At 42.0% G+C, this 17,504-nt stretch overlaps 1 protein-coding gene across 3 annotated transcripts in view; it reads right to left on the reverse strand.

Moving 5' to 3' along the window:
- Nucleotides 1-1,384: 1,384 nt before the first annotated feature.
- TRMU (tRNA mitochondrial 2-thiouridylase) overlaps nt 1,385-17,504 on the reverse strand; it is a 28,649-nt gene continuing 12,529 nt past the window's right edge. The window contains exons 6-12 of one of the 3 annotated variants that reach the window (XM_039515686.1): nt 14,586-14,758; nt 13,098-13,151; nt 12,919-12,985; nt 11,839-11,939; nt 6,728-6,872; nt 3,596-3,678; nt 1,385-2,605 (exon numbers count right to left, since the gene is read on the reverse strand). In XM_039515686.1, the coding sequence (XP_039371620.1) occupies nt 2,450-2,605; nt 3,596-3,678; nt 6,728-6,872; nt 11,839-11,939; nt 12,919-12,985; nt 13,098-13,151; nt 14,586-14,758 (779 nt within the window). In that variant the 3' untranslated portion in view covers nt 1,385-2,449. The other 2 variants (XM_039515699.1, XR_005591440.1) reach the window with 2 other exon arrangements.

A 17,504-nucleotide genomic window follows, 5' to 3' on the forward strand; every position in this document is an offset into this window, starting at 1 on the left:
TTCTGCATCTAATTTACAGTACATGGTTACCAAATAAAAATGGAACCCAAAGAAGTAGTTTCATTAGTTGAGAAAGCACCTCTCAAGAGACTAGCACATTTCAAGACAATAAAGAATTATTTTTAAATGGAAATGAATGTCCCCCTTCAGCCTGAATTCTTTCCATTTGTCCTCTTCAGGTTAAGTACTTTCTACTAATCAAGTATAAAATACCAAACATGTGACCGAGAGCAAGTGAAGCTAAAGCGTTTCCAGATGAAGCAGTAGTAAATCACACCAGTAAAACACAAAGAATTAATAAAAAATAGATTTTATTATGTATTTCACATTTACTGGATAAATCAAATTAGAAAAACATGGACCATTAGCCTCTTTATAGTAGTTCCGTATTTTGCAGAGAGTTACAATTTCAGGAATGAAGGGGTTAAGATGAGAAAAACCATAAAAATCATTACCTGGATTCATTACTGGAATAACATTATCAAAATAATAGGAATGAATAGCTGTAAGGAGGAATAACACAGCCACAAAGTCAAAAGCAAAGCTTATAATAAATTCTTATCTGGATAGCTAAAGAAAAACACTTTCCCCCATTGAACTTATCCTGATGTGCCTTACACACCAATCATAAGTGGCTGTGCCCCCACCCCCCAAATGGGACAATTGATATTTCTGACAAGCGGTGGGTGCGGATTTCTTACAGGAAGGGCAGTTTGTTTGCTTCACATAGTTCACCTGAGCACAAGTGTCCTCAGGAAATCCACAGACTGGCAAGTAGCAGTTAGTAAGGAGAGTTTTCTGTTCATTTATCTCCCCCTCTTTGGAGAAAAAGACAGAACTTCATTTTCCATTGTTACTCTGAGCAGAGAATAACAGCTCTTAAACTGGCAATCAGGATATAGAAAAGGAGGTGTGTGTGTGTAGGAGGGGGGAAACAACATGGTTACATATAATTTACTTTTACATTTGATGAAAATCTATTTGTGATACAGCTTTCTAGATTCTCTCCTTAACTGGATAAAGAAAGAATTCTATGCCCATCAGACTTTTACAGCCATTCGAAAAGTCTTACTTCTCTGCAGCTGTGTGTTAATGATAGTTAATTTATACGGTAATGTTAACTACAGGACTTGGCTTTTGTTAAGACTCTCAATAAAGGAACTATATAGGCATCTGAGGAGGTCTTCAGGATACAGTGGCTTGCTCCAATTCACATCATCAAAAGTCTTGGGAGTTTTTTTTGTTTTAAATAATAAACACATTTTATAATACCCTCCCATATAGTATCACACCACATTGATTTAGTATCCAGTCTATTTCCACGAATGCCAGCCCTCCCTCCCCAAAAGTTACTTGTATAACAAGCTTTAATATAACAAACAAGTAAACATGAATTTGGTTTTATTTACACACTGACAATGTACTCACAGTGCTCCAAGGACACAGAATCCACAGTCCGTGCCTTGATTAGTTTATAAAATTATTTAAACTACAGTAAAATGGCATACATTACTCAGTTTTTATAAGAGACTGTTAGATGTATCAACACATTTACTTTCAAATCATTAGATTTCAAAACCTGAATTATGGTAAAATCTTAAACCATTACTACTAGCAGCATAAGATTCAAACAAGTGTAAAATACATGTTGTAAAATTTATTGCAAATGAAAAATAAATACCTATTGCTCACAGTTCATGAAAACTGCTGAACTTGAATGTAAGAGACAACACATCCTTCTCTGAAAGTCCACATGAACACAAACAAATTTAACATAAATCATGTATGCATTTTAACTATAGACAAATAGCTTTTTAAAAATACTTTCAGTTGTGCCTAAAAGAGAGGTTTAGGGTTTGGGGCATTTTTTAAATTAAAATAATTTTGTATGCTGCTGCTGTTACAGAGCAATTTTAGGAAATTAACAGTTTTATTACATATTGAAAATTCATTAATAAGGAGTTCTCTACCACAAGGCTGATATCACAGCATAAGAAACAAAGAGGGAAAAGCAGCTTTTTCAAGCTGTAGAAACTTTCATAAATTTCTAGAACAGAGTAGTACATAAACAGTGTATTTACATTAGAATGACTCGGACATTAAATACTTGGTTTACAGTTAACCCCATTCTGAAAACGTGAAAGTGCTGATCTTGAAACTGCCAGGATGTCTCTCATCCAGTCATGCCCATCTTTTTGCATACTATGTTTCTGTTACTTGTTTGAAGAATCTTACTAACAACCTCTTTTAATGAAACCATATCAGAACTGTTTTTTGTCCAAAAACCCTCTCAGGTACCATCAGTCAAATACTATGACAGGACTGTCACAAATCACCCTTTAAAAATTTATAGTTTGGCAGAGAAAACATGTTTGTGTGTGTGTTGTTATTCTCCTTATTTTAAGGCTTCAGTTTCCCCAAAGTCTTTCAATCAAGAAAAATGCATGAGTTACGTTGCTGGTTCTAACTTCTTGATCTCCTCTGCTAACACATGCCTTGAATCCTGCTCTCTGCTTTTGCCCTGTTGTAAGGTGTACACTGATGGGCCCAGCCTAATGATTTTTCCACTGCCAAGGCACTCGTCACCCTTGTAGAACACAGCAAACTAGAAGACAAACACAGCAACAGTCTTTAGAGCACTGGCAAAGTGGCATGCTGAGAGACTGACAGATAAGAAGGGAGATCTCCCTGAATAGTCAAGGTCGTAATAAATTTATTCCCTTGTATTTGCTCTGACCACATTACATAAAATGGGAGTGTAAAGAGAATGAACAAATGGATAGAATTGTTGACTCATGTGAGTATAAATATAAAATGTAATGGAAATTCCATCATGAAATTTTACAATATTACATGAGAAATCAATGGTAAGATAGTTATTTTAATTCTTTTTCTTGCTGATGGAACCTCTTTTTACTTATTACATAACACTTTTTGTTTGAAAAGCTTTTCAATAAGGGGCTGATAGTCACATAAGTAGAGTATCATCTTCACAGGAGCCTCTTCAAAAGGCTGAGTTATACATTCTACAGTGTGGTACTGAACTCAACTCTCTGTCCGATGTGAAAGACTGTTATGTTACCTACCAATATTTAATTTTTCTTTTCACTTTTATGCTGGGACATGTGAATCTGTCAGTAGCATATAACCTTCTGGACATACAAAAATCAATACTGTTCTCCCAATCAAACATTAAATATGAAAGTCAGTATCACAAAGTTTCTAATAAGCAAATTACTAACCCAACTCCTGATTCAATTCATGTATGTATTTAAACCCATAACAGATTCAGTTTCTGCATACAGGGTCTGATCCAAAGTCCACTAACATCCAAGGGAATATTTACATGCATCGCAATGGGCTTTAGAGAGGCCAAAAGTTTCTAAATCACATTTCTTGCATTTTGGTTTTTGGAAAAAACTTTCTGAATGTTAGTAAAATAACTGAGTGATGATTTAGATAGCCTGAAACAACAGTTCTGTAAAACTAGGTGGATGAACATTTTGAAATTCTTCTAACTGATGTTATGCAGTTAATAAAACATAGGATGCTAGTAAATAGAAATTAAAAGAGAACCAATTCTGGCAACACTTACTTGCCCTGGTGTAAGAGCTCTTATTGGCTTGACTAGTGTCACCCACACTGTCCCATCTTGGTTTAGAGTTAACACGGAAGGCACTAAAAGAGAAAGTTGTTAAACAGCCAGCTAGCTCACCTTTATATTCACAAATAAATGAACTAGTTTTTCTCTGGCTTAAACAAGTCTAATGAGTGAAGATGTCTCCAAAAATAATGCCTTTTAAGTCTTTAAAAAATGGAAAAGTATCATTAGCACAAACATTTTTATTTACTTGTGAGAAAAGACGGTTACTCACCTGTAGTAACTGGTGTTCTTCGAGATGTGTTGCTCCAATCCATTCCAGTTACGCCATGGCGCTAAATATATACCCCAGCCGGCCTGTCCTCAGTTCCTTCTTGCCGGCTACTCCGACAGTGGGGAAGGAGGGCGGTCTGGGGGATGGATGCAACACATCTCGAAGAACACCAGTTACTACAGGTGAGTAACCGTCTTTTCTTCTTCGAGTGATTGCTCCAATGCATTCCAGTTAGGTGATTGTGTGGACTGAAGACCAGGTGGCCGCCGACAGATGTCCTGGATCGGGGCGTTGCAGGAAGGCAACCGATCATGCAGTCACCCAGGGCGAAATTGTCTGGGAGGACCGGCTCACCCTTCATGCGGTCGCGGGCGCGACAAACAACTGGTGTGAAGCTGTTGTTCCCGAGGCGCATGCGGCGGGGAAGAAGAAGACCGAGGAAGATCTCCTGGTTGAGGTGGAAGGCCGATACCACCTTAGGGAGGAAGGGGACCCATCAGTTTGGCCAGGACGAGGTTCAAATGAAACCATCTGGTTGGAGAAGATGGACCGACCTTCCAGCGATGGACAAAAGGCGGACACTGCCGCGAGGTGAACCTTCAATGAGGAGACTGCAAGACCTTGCTCCTTAGTACCACAGGTAGTCGAGGATGGTACTCTTCCACTTCGCGAGGTAAGGTGCGCGTGAAGGCTTATGCTCAGGAGGACCTGCTGAACTGCGTGGGTCAGCCACTCAGGTACCAAGCTGTAAGATGGAGGGACTGCAGGTTCGGATGGCGGAGAGTCCTGGGTGATGAGGTCCGGATGGGTTCGAGCAGCAGGGTGTACCAGTGCTGGCGCTATGAGAATGGCGTGGGCTCTGTCTCTCCGAGCTTCAGGAGCACTCGGTGCCTGCGGAACTGGAGGGAAGGCATAGAGGAGGCGTCCGTCCGGGGGAAAGGAAGGCGTCGGAGCCTGGCGGCGGCGGCTGGAATGAACGGACCACTCGTGTGAGAGGAGACCTGCTGAGGAAGAAAGGACGCTAAGGTGAATGGAGTGGGTCACACAGAAGTCCCACAGAAGCAAACATTGCTGTCGTATTGTCCGTGCATACTGTCACACATCGGCCTTGCAGATCTCCTGGGTCGACCACCACCATCTCGGCGGGTCCCGATGTGGCGGTACACCGGCGCCAGCCAGGACTGGAGCGGCGGAGGTGGGCCATGTGGCCCAGGAGGCGGAGGCAGGGGAAGGTGACTAGGTCCGTGATGAGGTGACCATCGTTTGATGGCGGATGAAAGTGGACTTCGGCGTTGATGAGAGGCGAGGCCCGGATCTCTGCCACCTGGCCCAGCACACCGCCATGCATTTGGTAAAGACCCTCGGTGCGGTGGAGAGACCGAATGGCAACACCGCAAACTGGTAGTGGGCGTTGAGGAGGATAGATGGCGACATGGAAGTAAGCGCCTTCATGTCGAGGCGGCAAACCAATCTCCCGGATCCAGGAGGGAATGATGGTCCCCAAGGTGACCATCCTGTCTTGAGGCACTGCTTCTATGGCAAGTCTGGACCTCTTGCAAGAGGACTTGGGGTCCCTGAAGAGGGACAGGGAGGTGGGGTGGGGCGAAACAAATTGAAGGCGGTATCCTGACTGGACTGTTTGCAACACCCAGCTGTCCGATGTCAAATGGGACCACGGTCTGGATCCGAGAATCCGTCTCTCGGAAACAGAGGTAGAAGATTGCAGCCAGGAGATGCGCCTCTCGCAACGCCCGATGCCAAGGTCCGAGCCCCGGAGTCGGCGTCGAGGGCAGCCGTGATAGAGGATCTGGAGGACCTCTTTCCTCCTCCAACAAGGGATGTTGATGGCAGGAGCTCCGTGAATTTCGCCAGGGCGTCAGGATGTCATGTTGGCAATCCGCATTTGTAGCCCCCCGCGGAAGTAGACCACGCGGCCAGCAGGTCCATGGCAATGCCACTCGGACGGGAGTGTCGCCGCCCGACCACGTGTGATGATCCTCATCCTCTGCTCGTGATGGAGTCCTTGCGGGTCGGCAACTGCTGGCGCATCGTCTCGCACCGGAGACCGGGCGACGGATGGTGCCCGTGGCGGGATGAGGAACGGCGGGATGGTGTGCTGCCGGTGCCGATGAGGCGGCGCGCGCCGAGACGGCGGCGGCGACGGGCGACGCGGCGCGGGACGGGATCGGGACCGGGGCGCCTTCGTGCGTCCGGGAGGGGGAGGCGGCGGTGTCATCTGGCCTTTTTGATGTGACAGGATCCGTCGCCGGGCGGTGGCGGCTGGCTGGAGCCGGGCCTCATGGATTAGATAGCTCGCGCGAGGAGAAAGCTCGGCGGCGGGCGTTGGCGGGCGCCACCACCACCGTGGGTGGTGCGGGGCGCGGCGATGGCATCCTCCGTGCGGGCTTTTGCCAGTGCTCGCGCTGCCTTGTCCGTGCGGTGTCCTTTCGCCCACACACGGAGGCAAGAGCCGTGGGGATCACCAACCGGCATAGGCCTCTGGCACGCTGCGCGGGGCTTAAAGCCGGTGCCTTGGGCATGAGTTATCCTTACCTAAATCACTAACTAACTAACTATTGAACTAACTATACTAACACTAAACGAACTATGTACAAGGAAAAGTAGCGAGAGCTAGGGTTGTGGAGGACAGAGAGCACTCCACAGTTCCAACTGGCCGTCACGGGCGGTAGAGAAAACTGAGGAGGGGGGGCGGCTGGGGGTATATATTTAGCGCCATGGCTAACTGGAATGCATTGGAGCAATCACTCGAAGAAGAAATTATATTAGACCCTATTTCAATTTATCGCCCAAATCAGAATTTGAATAGATTTAAATGTACAAAGTTTAATCACCTAGTGCCATCTGATGCTGAAACCTGAAAGTACATTCCATCATTTTGTCCCTAATTAGCTCAGCAGGAGGTTCCTCTGCAATCCAGTGCACACGGTTTGTCCGCAGTAGGTCTCTATACAGTGCAGGGTGATCTGTCGATGGTGCCTTAAAGTACAACATTTTTGTTTAATACCAATGTTTATGCCAGATATTACATAACTGTTGTGAATGAAAGCACAGATTTCAGAAAAACATCAAGGCGTATCACAATAAAAGCTAATCCACTAGTAAAGCAAGTAGACGTTAGATTCTAACCAGCTTCCTTAAATCTTTCATGAAAATTTTTTTTGCCATAACAAGTCTGAATTATTATTCAGCGTCATGCTCCCTTCACCCCCGCTGTTATGTCAGCTCATTTGTGGACTTCCCCCACACAATCCTCGCCAGCCCTTTCTCCATGCTGACCCTTATGCAGTATTGTCCTCATTATCTTGATCCAACAAGTCCACTATCTTTTCTTCGTCCAAATCCCTTTCTAAGATTCACTTCTTCCTTGATATACATTAAAAAAAAATTGATATTTTAAAAAAAGGAATTGAGAAATCAAGATTTGCACATGCTTATAATGAGGAAATGTGATTTGTTGTTGTGCCCTTGTCCTTATTCACCCATTCCCCACTCTACTGATTTACCCTCACTTGTCACATCACATTTAACAGACTGTAAGCCTCCTAGAGGTGTGGACCACATCTTCGTTACCCATTTGTTCTAAAAAAGTGACTAATATACTTTTGAGTTCTGTAATGTAACAAGCTCCCAACTGTCACAACCATCATTACCAGTCATAAGACACCAAAGATGTTTGGACTTTAAATCTATGCTATTCTATTGATTAAATCGCATTGAGTGATGGAAGACAAATGCCAATTCATGTGACACACCACCTCTGGAAGGAATTTTTGAGAAGTAGGTAAAGCATAATGAGTTTCAAATACATGCCACTGGAGGTGCTTCTCAAGCTACTATTCTGTCATTCTGCCAGTGGCATAAGGGAGAACACCACAAAGCTGAGTAGTCTGGCATCCAAGCTGCAATCAAGAGGAGGTTCTTACATCAGGGTGTCTAAGGCATGAAATAATTCTCTTATGCTCATTTCTCTCCTTCTCATCCCCTTTTTGGTTTACAGTGCTTTCTTGAGAAAGCACATCTGCTATAATGAAACACTCCAGAGCAAGAAAAACAACATCACTAGTCAATTAGAGAATCAAACATTGCACAAAACATTAGTGATGTTAGAGTGCTTCAGAATGCTGGAGAATGCTACATGTTGGCTTGTGAGTAAGGCAGAAATTATTTACGGAGCTACATCTTGTCTGTTTTCACAGAGAGGTGAAACAGTGTTCAATACTTCATTTTCTAGCAACTTGCCAATATAATAAATGAAATGTTTTAGATAAAAGTATTATGTATTGTGCCACAATGGCTATATGAAAAACCACCTGTGTTTTGGAGTAGTGCATTGGAGGCTGATTGCCAATAGTTTGGAACATACTTCAAACTAAAATCTCCAACAAGTTTATACTAATCAGAAGCCAAATTTTTGGACAGGATGTATAAAACCTGTTAATGCTATATCAGTTGGTAGCTTTTGTTTCTCTTTTAAATGGAAAAGCCAAGACTTCTACATAGATTAGAATCAGGGCTGGCCTTACCATAAGGCAAACTGAGGCGGCTGCCTTAGGTGCCAGACTGTGAGGGGGCGCAACTAGGACCCAGAGTGTAGAAAATTGTGTCTGCTGCTGGTACATATGTATTCTCTCTGCTCTAAGTAGATGGTGGAGTGCTGTGCTGGAGGAAGGAGCGCACAAGAGACATAACAGGCTCGTAGGAGAAAAGGTGAGAGGGAATAACAGAAAGCAGCAGGAGCTGCAGGGAGAAAGAGGAGGAGGAGCCTCTGATGTACCTCTCTAGAACCCCCAGGAGCCTGGACTGATTAACACCAGCTTCTCAGAGAGCTTCCTGTTTCCTGCTTCTTCCTTGAACCCACTTGAGGAGAACAGGCAGTCAACTGAAGTAGTAGGAGCCAGTTAGGCCCTTAAGACACTGATATCTTCCCTCACTCAGGCCCTGCTACCAGCCTGCTTATTTGTCCCCTTCAATTGAATGTTGAGAGCCACTATAGCTGGCACAGAACAGCTGTCATGAGTGAAAGAAGAAAATGTCCCTCTGGGGCAGCATTCAGAAGAAGCAAGCAAGCAAAGGAAGCTTTTCTATCTAAGCAGGAAGGAGCTCTCCTGAGATACATAGACACAGTGAGCCTTCTGGCCCCAGTGAGGATGTGAGTGGTGAGGAAATGCCTGATCTTCTAGTTAGTCAGAGTGCAGGTTAGCTGATAGCTACTGCAGCATCCATATCTCCATCTCAATGTGGATGTAACCAGGCACATTCCTGAAGAAAAGTGTAGATCAGAGAAGAGTGTGGTGGAGGCGCAAGAAATAGCTGCTGCTGAGTTTAGTCCCTTAAGTCTAGATGATCCAGGACTGTGGACCCACTTGAGCAGTAGCCTGAGTGACTTCCTTGTACTGCATGGGCCACAGCAAGTGAAAATTTTCATGTTCCCCAAAGACAATGAAAATAGAAGTTTCCATGCAACACATTACTGGTGTAAAATCCCCAATTGTGACAAAGTGGAGAGGCCATGGCTTCTGTAGTGAAAAACCCAGAATGCTGCATACTGTTTTTGTTGCAAACTCTTCCAGTCTAATGTTCCAGCCACACTGGGTTCTACAGGAACACAGGACTGGAAAAATCTGGCTAGAAATCTGGCATGCCATGAGAAGGCAGCAAATCACCAGAGAGCATTCCATAGGTGGAAAGAGCTTGAGATGAGACTAAGGTTAAAGGCCACCATCGATGATCAGCATCAAGAGAAGATTGCATCAGAGTCTCTTTACTGGCAAAATGTTCTGAAAAGGCTCATTGCCATTGTGACAATGCTTGCTATCCAAAACCTAGCACTGCATGGCACTTCAGATCAGCTGTATGCACCAAGCATTGAAAACTCACTTAAAATTGTGGAGCTGATGGTGGAGTTTGATGCTGTATTCCAGGAGCATCCAAGAAGAGTCACCACCCAAGAAATGTGCACACACCACTACATTGGAAAAACAATTCAAAATTATATCAGTTACTGGCACCAAAAGTCAAACAGAAGATTGTGACAGATCCGAAGTCAGCAAGATATTACTCTGTTATTCTGGACTGCACACCTGACATCAGCCATGGGGAACAAATGACTTTAATGGTGTGTTTTGTAACAACAACAGAACCTAGTGAAAATGTCCCTGCAATGGTGAGAATCAGAGAGCATTTTCTAGAATTTATTCACATTGATGATACTACAGGAGCTGGTATGACAAATGTGCTTCTTAAAAAGCTGTAAGATACAGGTAATTGTGATCGCTGACATGAGAGGTCAGGGCTACAATAATGGTGCCAACATGAGAGGAAAGAACAGAGGAATGCAGACACGGATCCGAGAGTTAAACCCTTGAGGTTTTTTTGTCCCATGCAGTTCTCATTCATTGAACTTGGTGGTCAGTGATGCAGCATCAGCTTCTAGTGAGGCTGCTGAATTTTTTTAAAGTAATTCAAAGCATCTATGTATTTTTCTCCATCAACTCTTCGATGGCAAATTTTGAAGCAACATCTGAGAACATCCTCTCTGACACTGAAACCACTGAGTGCCAGACAATGGGAAAGTCAAGTGGAGACGATAAAGCCTATCGAACACGAAATTGAGACAATAGATGATGCCATAGTTGCCATTATGGAGGATAATGCTATGACAGGAACTGTTCATAGGAGAACAGTGGCAGGAGGAAATGGAATCACCAGAAACATACATAACTTCAAATTTCTGTGTGGCTTAGTGTTGTGGCATGACATACTGTTTGAAATAAATGTTGTAAGCAAGAGACTCCAAGGTGTTGACCTTGATATATCTGGAGCAATGGAACAGGACAAAGCAAAGTCAGACCTACAGTCTTAACGGTCGGATGAGGGATTTCAAAATGTTCTTAAGAGTGCACAGAAATTGGCAGAGGAACTTCATACTGAACCTATTTTCCCACCCATTCAAGAATACAAGAGTCACCGAAGAAGACGACATTTTGATTATGAGGCACGGGATAATCCCATAAGAGACTCCAAACAACAATTCAAAGTTGAATTCTTTAACCAGGTGCTAGATTGTGCAATACAGTCAGTTGAAGAACGTTTCATGCAGCTCAAGGAACACAGCAGTATATTTGGGATGTTGTATGATATTCCAAAACTCCTCACTATACCTGAAGACCTACACCAGCAATGCAGGGCACTAGAGACAGTGTTGACACATGATGATATGTGCGATATTGATGCGAGTGATTTAGGGGACAAACTGAAAGCCTTTTCATGATACATTTCAGCAGGATCAACTCTAAAGGCTGTTCTGGAATATATGTGTACAAATAAGATGACCACTCTCTTTCCAAATGTTTTTGTTGCTCTGCGAATACTTCTAACACTTCCTGTAACAGTTGCCAGTGGAGAATGCAGCTTCTCCAAGCTGAAGTTAATAAAAACACATCTATGCTGCACAATGACACAGGAGAGGCTGGTCGGCCTTGCAACCATCTCAATAGAGCATGAGCTGGCCCAGACTGTGGACTTTCAGGAAGCAGTTCAAATCTTTGCAACAAAGAAGGCACAGAAAGCACCACTTTGATTATTCAAACAGATAAAAATGCCAGTGTTTACTATGCAGTCAAGAAAAGTTAACTTTCAAATGCCTGAACAGCAAATGTAAGCGTTACTTAAAATTTCGGAACAAGGCATTTTAAGTAGTTAGTTCTCCTTTATTGGGGTAGGTAGCAGAGCAGTACCATGAGAGGAGTAGAACAGGAACAAGGCAGAACTGAGACTTTTCAAAGTTTTGGCCCAAGCGAGGGGGTATAGGGGTGTCATTTGAGCTCCCCGCCTCAGGTGCCAAAATGTTGTGGGCCAGCCCTGATTAGAATAATTTTCTTTTCAGTAGGAATCATGTAATGCCTGCATTACTCTCACACAGTATCAGTGCAAATAAACTTACCACAAAGATATTTCCTGAGGTTGCATCTTTCTCAACAACAAACCAAGCTTCACTGAGGCCACCTAGCTTGGCCCTCTGGCCTATTGTATACAGGAAACTACCTAAAGAAATATGAAAATTTAACACTGGTAACACCCCCTTAACTCTTTAGTTTCAGCAATCAAAATATTTCAAATGCATAAATCCCTCTCTTCAAAAGTTTACCACTGAGCAAGAAGTGTCTAATTTTCTTATCTTTTGAAAGTTAGAGAGACTCCATAAACTTGAAAGTCTTTACCTTAAAAGTCTATACCTGCTGTTGTGACAAATACCCCGAAGACTACTATAATTGAAATAGATTAGAGAAAAACATCAATATTTCAGCTTGTTTAGTTTGTGAATTTGATAAATGTGTCTTGTCAATTTCATGGTTTTAATGAGTCGATTTCACTTCCTATTACATTCACTAACTTGACATCAGATTTTCATGCACTGGCTTGTGGGATCTTAGGTGTAGGCTCTTTTGCAGGCCTTGGAAGAGTGTTTATCAGTAACAGAATCTGAAACTGAAGAGGCAAAAGGCTGATGTTCACAGAGAGGAAGGGAGGGGAAAGGAGAGGTGAACTTGAGCATATTTGGTGCTGGTGTTCTGTAACTGCCCAAAAGAACCTTTTATGCATCACAACCTGTATTAATTTATTTTTTAAAGACATTTAAAATTTCTGGATGTTCTGCTCTATCAGAAAATGGAATTGAAACTCCGTGATTTAAAAAAAAAAATCAAGTTGACCGTGTTCCTTTAGCATAAAATGAATGAGGATCTAGTGGCAACAAAGTAATCTGAAGTATCAGTGGTGCTAGGCAATAATTATATTTTTTCTTTTTATTGCAATATAAAACTAATATAAAAACTAGAGACAGACCAAAGCCATAGTTACAGGGTTAATGGATCTTCTATGATTCATTAGGCATACCAAAACAGAACAGTTCTGTAAAATTCTAAAGGTCTATAATCCTAGTCTTTCCAAATAAAATAGCATTGTTATATATTACACAAATGGTTTATTTAAAATCAATTAGCTAGGAAAGGCAGCTGCTTACCTTTGTGTGTTCCTATCACCTTCTTATCTTCAATGGAAACAAAGTTACCTGGACGAGGTTCTAAATACTACAAGAAAGAAAAACAGCTGTGTAAAAAGATCTTTCCCCGGGCCCCATTACAAATTACTAGGAAAATCAGAACAGAAGTTTATAAGTTCCCCAGATCTAATGTTACTTGCCTCAAGAAGGAAGTTTTCAAAATTTCTTTCACCAATGAAACAGATTCCCATACTCTAAAAAATAAAATGAATGCACACTATAAAAAAGCAGAATGAATCATTTGAAAATCCTAATGTCAAAACATTCATCATCAGTACAGCAAGGATTTACCCTCCCATGCAACTAGAAACATGCTAGGTGCCTCACAAAATGAATATAAAAATTGCTGCCTCAAAGAGCACACAAACTAAATTCCATATAAGTGAAAATCATAAGCGCAGGAAAGAGGAGAAAGACATGGGTGACAATAAGATCACATGGTTACTCAGTAAGACATGAGCACATCTTTATTTAAAAAAGAGTGACCTGTCCTTTACCTTATGATACAATAGTAAACACAAAGACAAGTCACTGAAGCCTAGATACACAAAGGTTCTTAAAACACCTGAACCTCAGATTTAGGTACCTAAGTACCATATTTAGACTCAACTCTGATCCACAAAACTCCTGCTCAGCTGCTGTCTAATCCTGTAATCCAGGAGAAGCCCTAGCTGTTTTGTTGGCCAGGGTGGAAAATTACTTCCGCACTTTTCACTGCAATGCTTAAGCACCTCTGCAGATTTGTTCTTCTTTCTTCCTGAAACTACATCACCTAAAAACCCTATACTATAGTCCTCAGACAACTGCGTAGTAAAAAACGACTTGCTATGAGGATGGGTACAACTACTAGAAGCAAGAAGGAACATAATCAGGAACATAGCAGTTGCTTACATTCATACTCCAAAAGACCACACCATGAAATATTAGTTCCTTAGCTATGGAAACAGAGGGGAGGAATAGTTCAGTGGTTTGAGCATTGGCCTGCTAAACCCAGCGTTATGAGTTCAATCCTTGAGGGGGCCACTTAGGGATCGGGGCAAAAAATTGGTCCTGCTAGTGAAGGCAGGGGACTGGTCTCGATGACCTTTCAAGGTCCCTTCCAGTTCTAGGAGATTGGTATATCTCCAATTATTATCTTATCTTATCTTTAACTACTCTTGTGAAAAAAGTGACCTAGGCAAAAACAATCTGACACCAATCTATACCAATGCATCCTGCAACACAACTATAATAAATTGGAGATACAGGGAACGATGGTGAAGTAAATCATTAGCTATCTCTGTGACTTGTGCTGGTTGGAAACATCCATCTCCTCAGCTCCTCAGAGCTACAATGGTAGAGGAGCTTTTTAAAAACAAAAAACAAAAGAATTAAAATATCCAGGCTAAGTACTTCGGGACAGGTAGACAACTGCATAAACAATGCAAAACTCAATTTACAACCCAAATATATTCTATTATGTTACTCAGAAATAATTTACACTGAATTTGATGCAATGTAATTAAAAAAAACGATGACCATATTTAAAGTTTACCTAACAAGTATTAATGTTTATTACAACATATAAATCAGAAAAAGAATGGTTTAGAGATAAATATAAATCAAAAGTTTAATAAGTGTTACCATGCCTCTTTTCTCTTTAGCACATGATGAAATCCGTGTTCTGCTGCTATCTTCTTTACAAAATCTTTTGTCAATCCTCCTAAAGGAAAAATGGTTCTCCTCAAAGCATCTTGTGAAATCTGACTGAGGAAGAAGGTCTGGTCTTTCAAGTGATCAGCTCCTTGAAGAAGTTTTACAGCTGCAAGGTATAGAATACACAAGATGTTTCAATGTTACATAGCTTGACTCCTACTATTTACATAGAAGTTTAGTTAAAATTCGGCCTAAAATAAGAACTTCTACTATAAACACATCTTAGCACGTTTTCTCATTGCACTCAACAGAAAACACCTGCCGCACTTTTTACAACCTAGATATAGCTCCATTTCCTAATATTGTATCTCTTGTTCAATTTTACAAGAAGAAATGGGGATTAAAATGGATTACTCAAACTAACATGAACACCTGTCCAAACCCCCTTAATGTTTGACTTATGACACCCAACATTCCAAATATTTGGTTTTTCCTGTTTATTATGGTCTTAATCATTTTAATAAAATGATACAATTTTCCAAGAATTTCCAACAATTTAGAATATTTTTTATAATATTTTCTTTAAAACTACTTCCTACCAAAAAGAGCTACACAGATTTTGAATTTTGCTGAATCTTTGTTTCTTTTACATCACTGTGAATTTTCCTGGTAAGAAAAGCAATAATATAAATTAATATTTGAAAAAAAAATCACTGTTTGTAAATGTAGAAAGAAGTAATATTAGCTAACAGTGTTGTATCTTGTTTTTCAAAAAAATGTTAGGCCAAATTTGCTCAAAGTCACACTAATGTAAATCCACATTAATGTCACTGGAGTCATTCCAGACCTACAGCAGTACCACAAAACAGAATTTGACTTGTTTATACAAATGATCTACAGATTCGGAGCCTCCCAACAGCACAAATGACTTGATCCTGTGTTGTATATGTAGTAATTATGATCCATGAGGTCAGCCTCCATCACATAGTTATATTGTAATTTTCAGTCATATTCTATCCATTTGGATAAGAACTAGTCTCCATCATAGCTCTGGAGTTTCATGGCTAACACATCAATGTGCCTTTTGTTTCAAATGACTGAGAAACGGTTTTGAGATACTGGTCAGTCACATCTAATAATAGAGAGTCTCCACAATAGGTCTGGAAACACACCTGGAATACCACATTCATGGTGATAGACAGTTAAGAGGTGTCACAAAACAGATGTTGGAAAGTGGGGTTTCTCCCTGCCCTGGAAAATGCTGACTTTCCAGGGGAAAAAAATAAATCAAACCCCAAAAACTTTCAGCTGAAAACTTTCAATTTGGAAATGCTATCACAGTGCCTCATGGGAGCTGTAGTTTGGGATCCTGGTGCCTCCATTTACCTTTATGGGACAGACACCATAAACTGGACTGTATCTTCCAGCTTACATCCTTTGCACTCCACTGACACCACTTATGCCAAAGTCTCCAACGACCTCTTCCTAGACAAATCTCAGAACTAGTACTCCAACCTCAGGTCCTTGACCTGTCAGCTGCCTTTGATACTGTTGACCATGTTGTTGTTCTTGAAATCTTGTTCCCCCTGGACTTCTGTGAGTCAGTCCTCTCCTAGTTCTCCTACATCTCTAATCTCTCCTTCAGAGCATCCTGCAGAAGATCCTTCTTAGCCTTCCTCCAACTGTCTCTGGGGATTCCACAGGACTTGGTCTCCTTCTCTTCTCCCTCTACACTTACCTCTGAGTAATTTAATCTGAAGACACAAATAAAACCACCATCTATATGCTGATAACACAGATTTACCTTTCAGGTCTACTCTAGAGGTGCCTTCTTCTGGTCTGTAAGTACCTATATGGGACACAACTATCTGATAATGGGCTCTTCAATCTAGCAGAGAAAGCTAGAACATGATCCAATTGCTGCAACCTGAAGCTAGACAAATTCAGACTGGAAACAAGGGGTAAATTTTTAACAGTGAGTAATTAACCATTTAGGACAATTTCCCAAGGGTTGTTGTGGATTCTCCATTACTGCAGTTTTAAAAACAAGATTGCATGTTTTTCTAAAAGATATGATCTAGGTCTAGGAATTATTTTGGGGAAGTTCTATGGCCTGTGTCATACAGGTGGTCAGACTAGATGATCACAATTGTACGTTCTGGCCTTGAATCTATGAATCCATCCACACAGCTAAAACTCTCATCCAGACTCTCCTTATGTCATGTTTCAATTACTGCAACATCCTTTTCTCTGGCCTTGACAAATGTAATCATGTCCCATTCCAGCCATTCAGAATGCTGCTGCAAACATAATTTTTTTATCCTGTCACTCATCTCTCTGGATCCCTCCACTGGCTCACACTTCTCTATGGCATTCAATATAAGCTACTTTCTTCACTTTCAAGGCCTTTCATGGCTCTGCTTATTTCCACCCTACCTATCATCTCTCATTTTACTCCAGTGGCAATTCTGTGCCACTGCTCCTGCACAGAATTCGCAGATTTCTTTGCTTCCCTGCAGAAAAATGATTTTCTGATGGGGAAGCAAAGGGAAGTTGCAAAAGTGGTCACGTGCCCCTGTCCAGAAGAATGGGTGCATGGTTTCAGGCACCCAGAGCAGCTGGCGGAGAGGTAAATAACTGCTGGGGAGGTGGGGGGATACCCCAGCCAGTGCTGGGTCAGACCCACTCCCTGTCCACCCAACCCCCATGCATCTGGACCTCCCCATACCAAGACCCACCCCGCTCAGCCGTACGCCTCACACCTGGCCCTCCCCAGAGTTGGGGGATCACCCCACTGGTGACTCCTACCCTGCATCATGCTCAGCTGCTAGTCCCAGCTGGGCTGGGGAGGAGTGCATAGAGTGGCCAGGACCAGGTCAGATCCACCCCCAGAAACCACCCCCGGCTCCATA

This window comes from Mauremys reevesii, linkage group 1 (assembly GCF_016161935.1).
Source record: "Mauremys reevesii isolate NIE-2019 linkage group 1, ASM1616193v1, whole genome shotgun sequence".
In the NCBI taxonomy this organism is placed as follows: domain Eukaryota; kingdom Metazoa; phylum Chordata; order Testudines; family Geoemydidae; genus Mauremys; species Mauremys reevesii.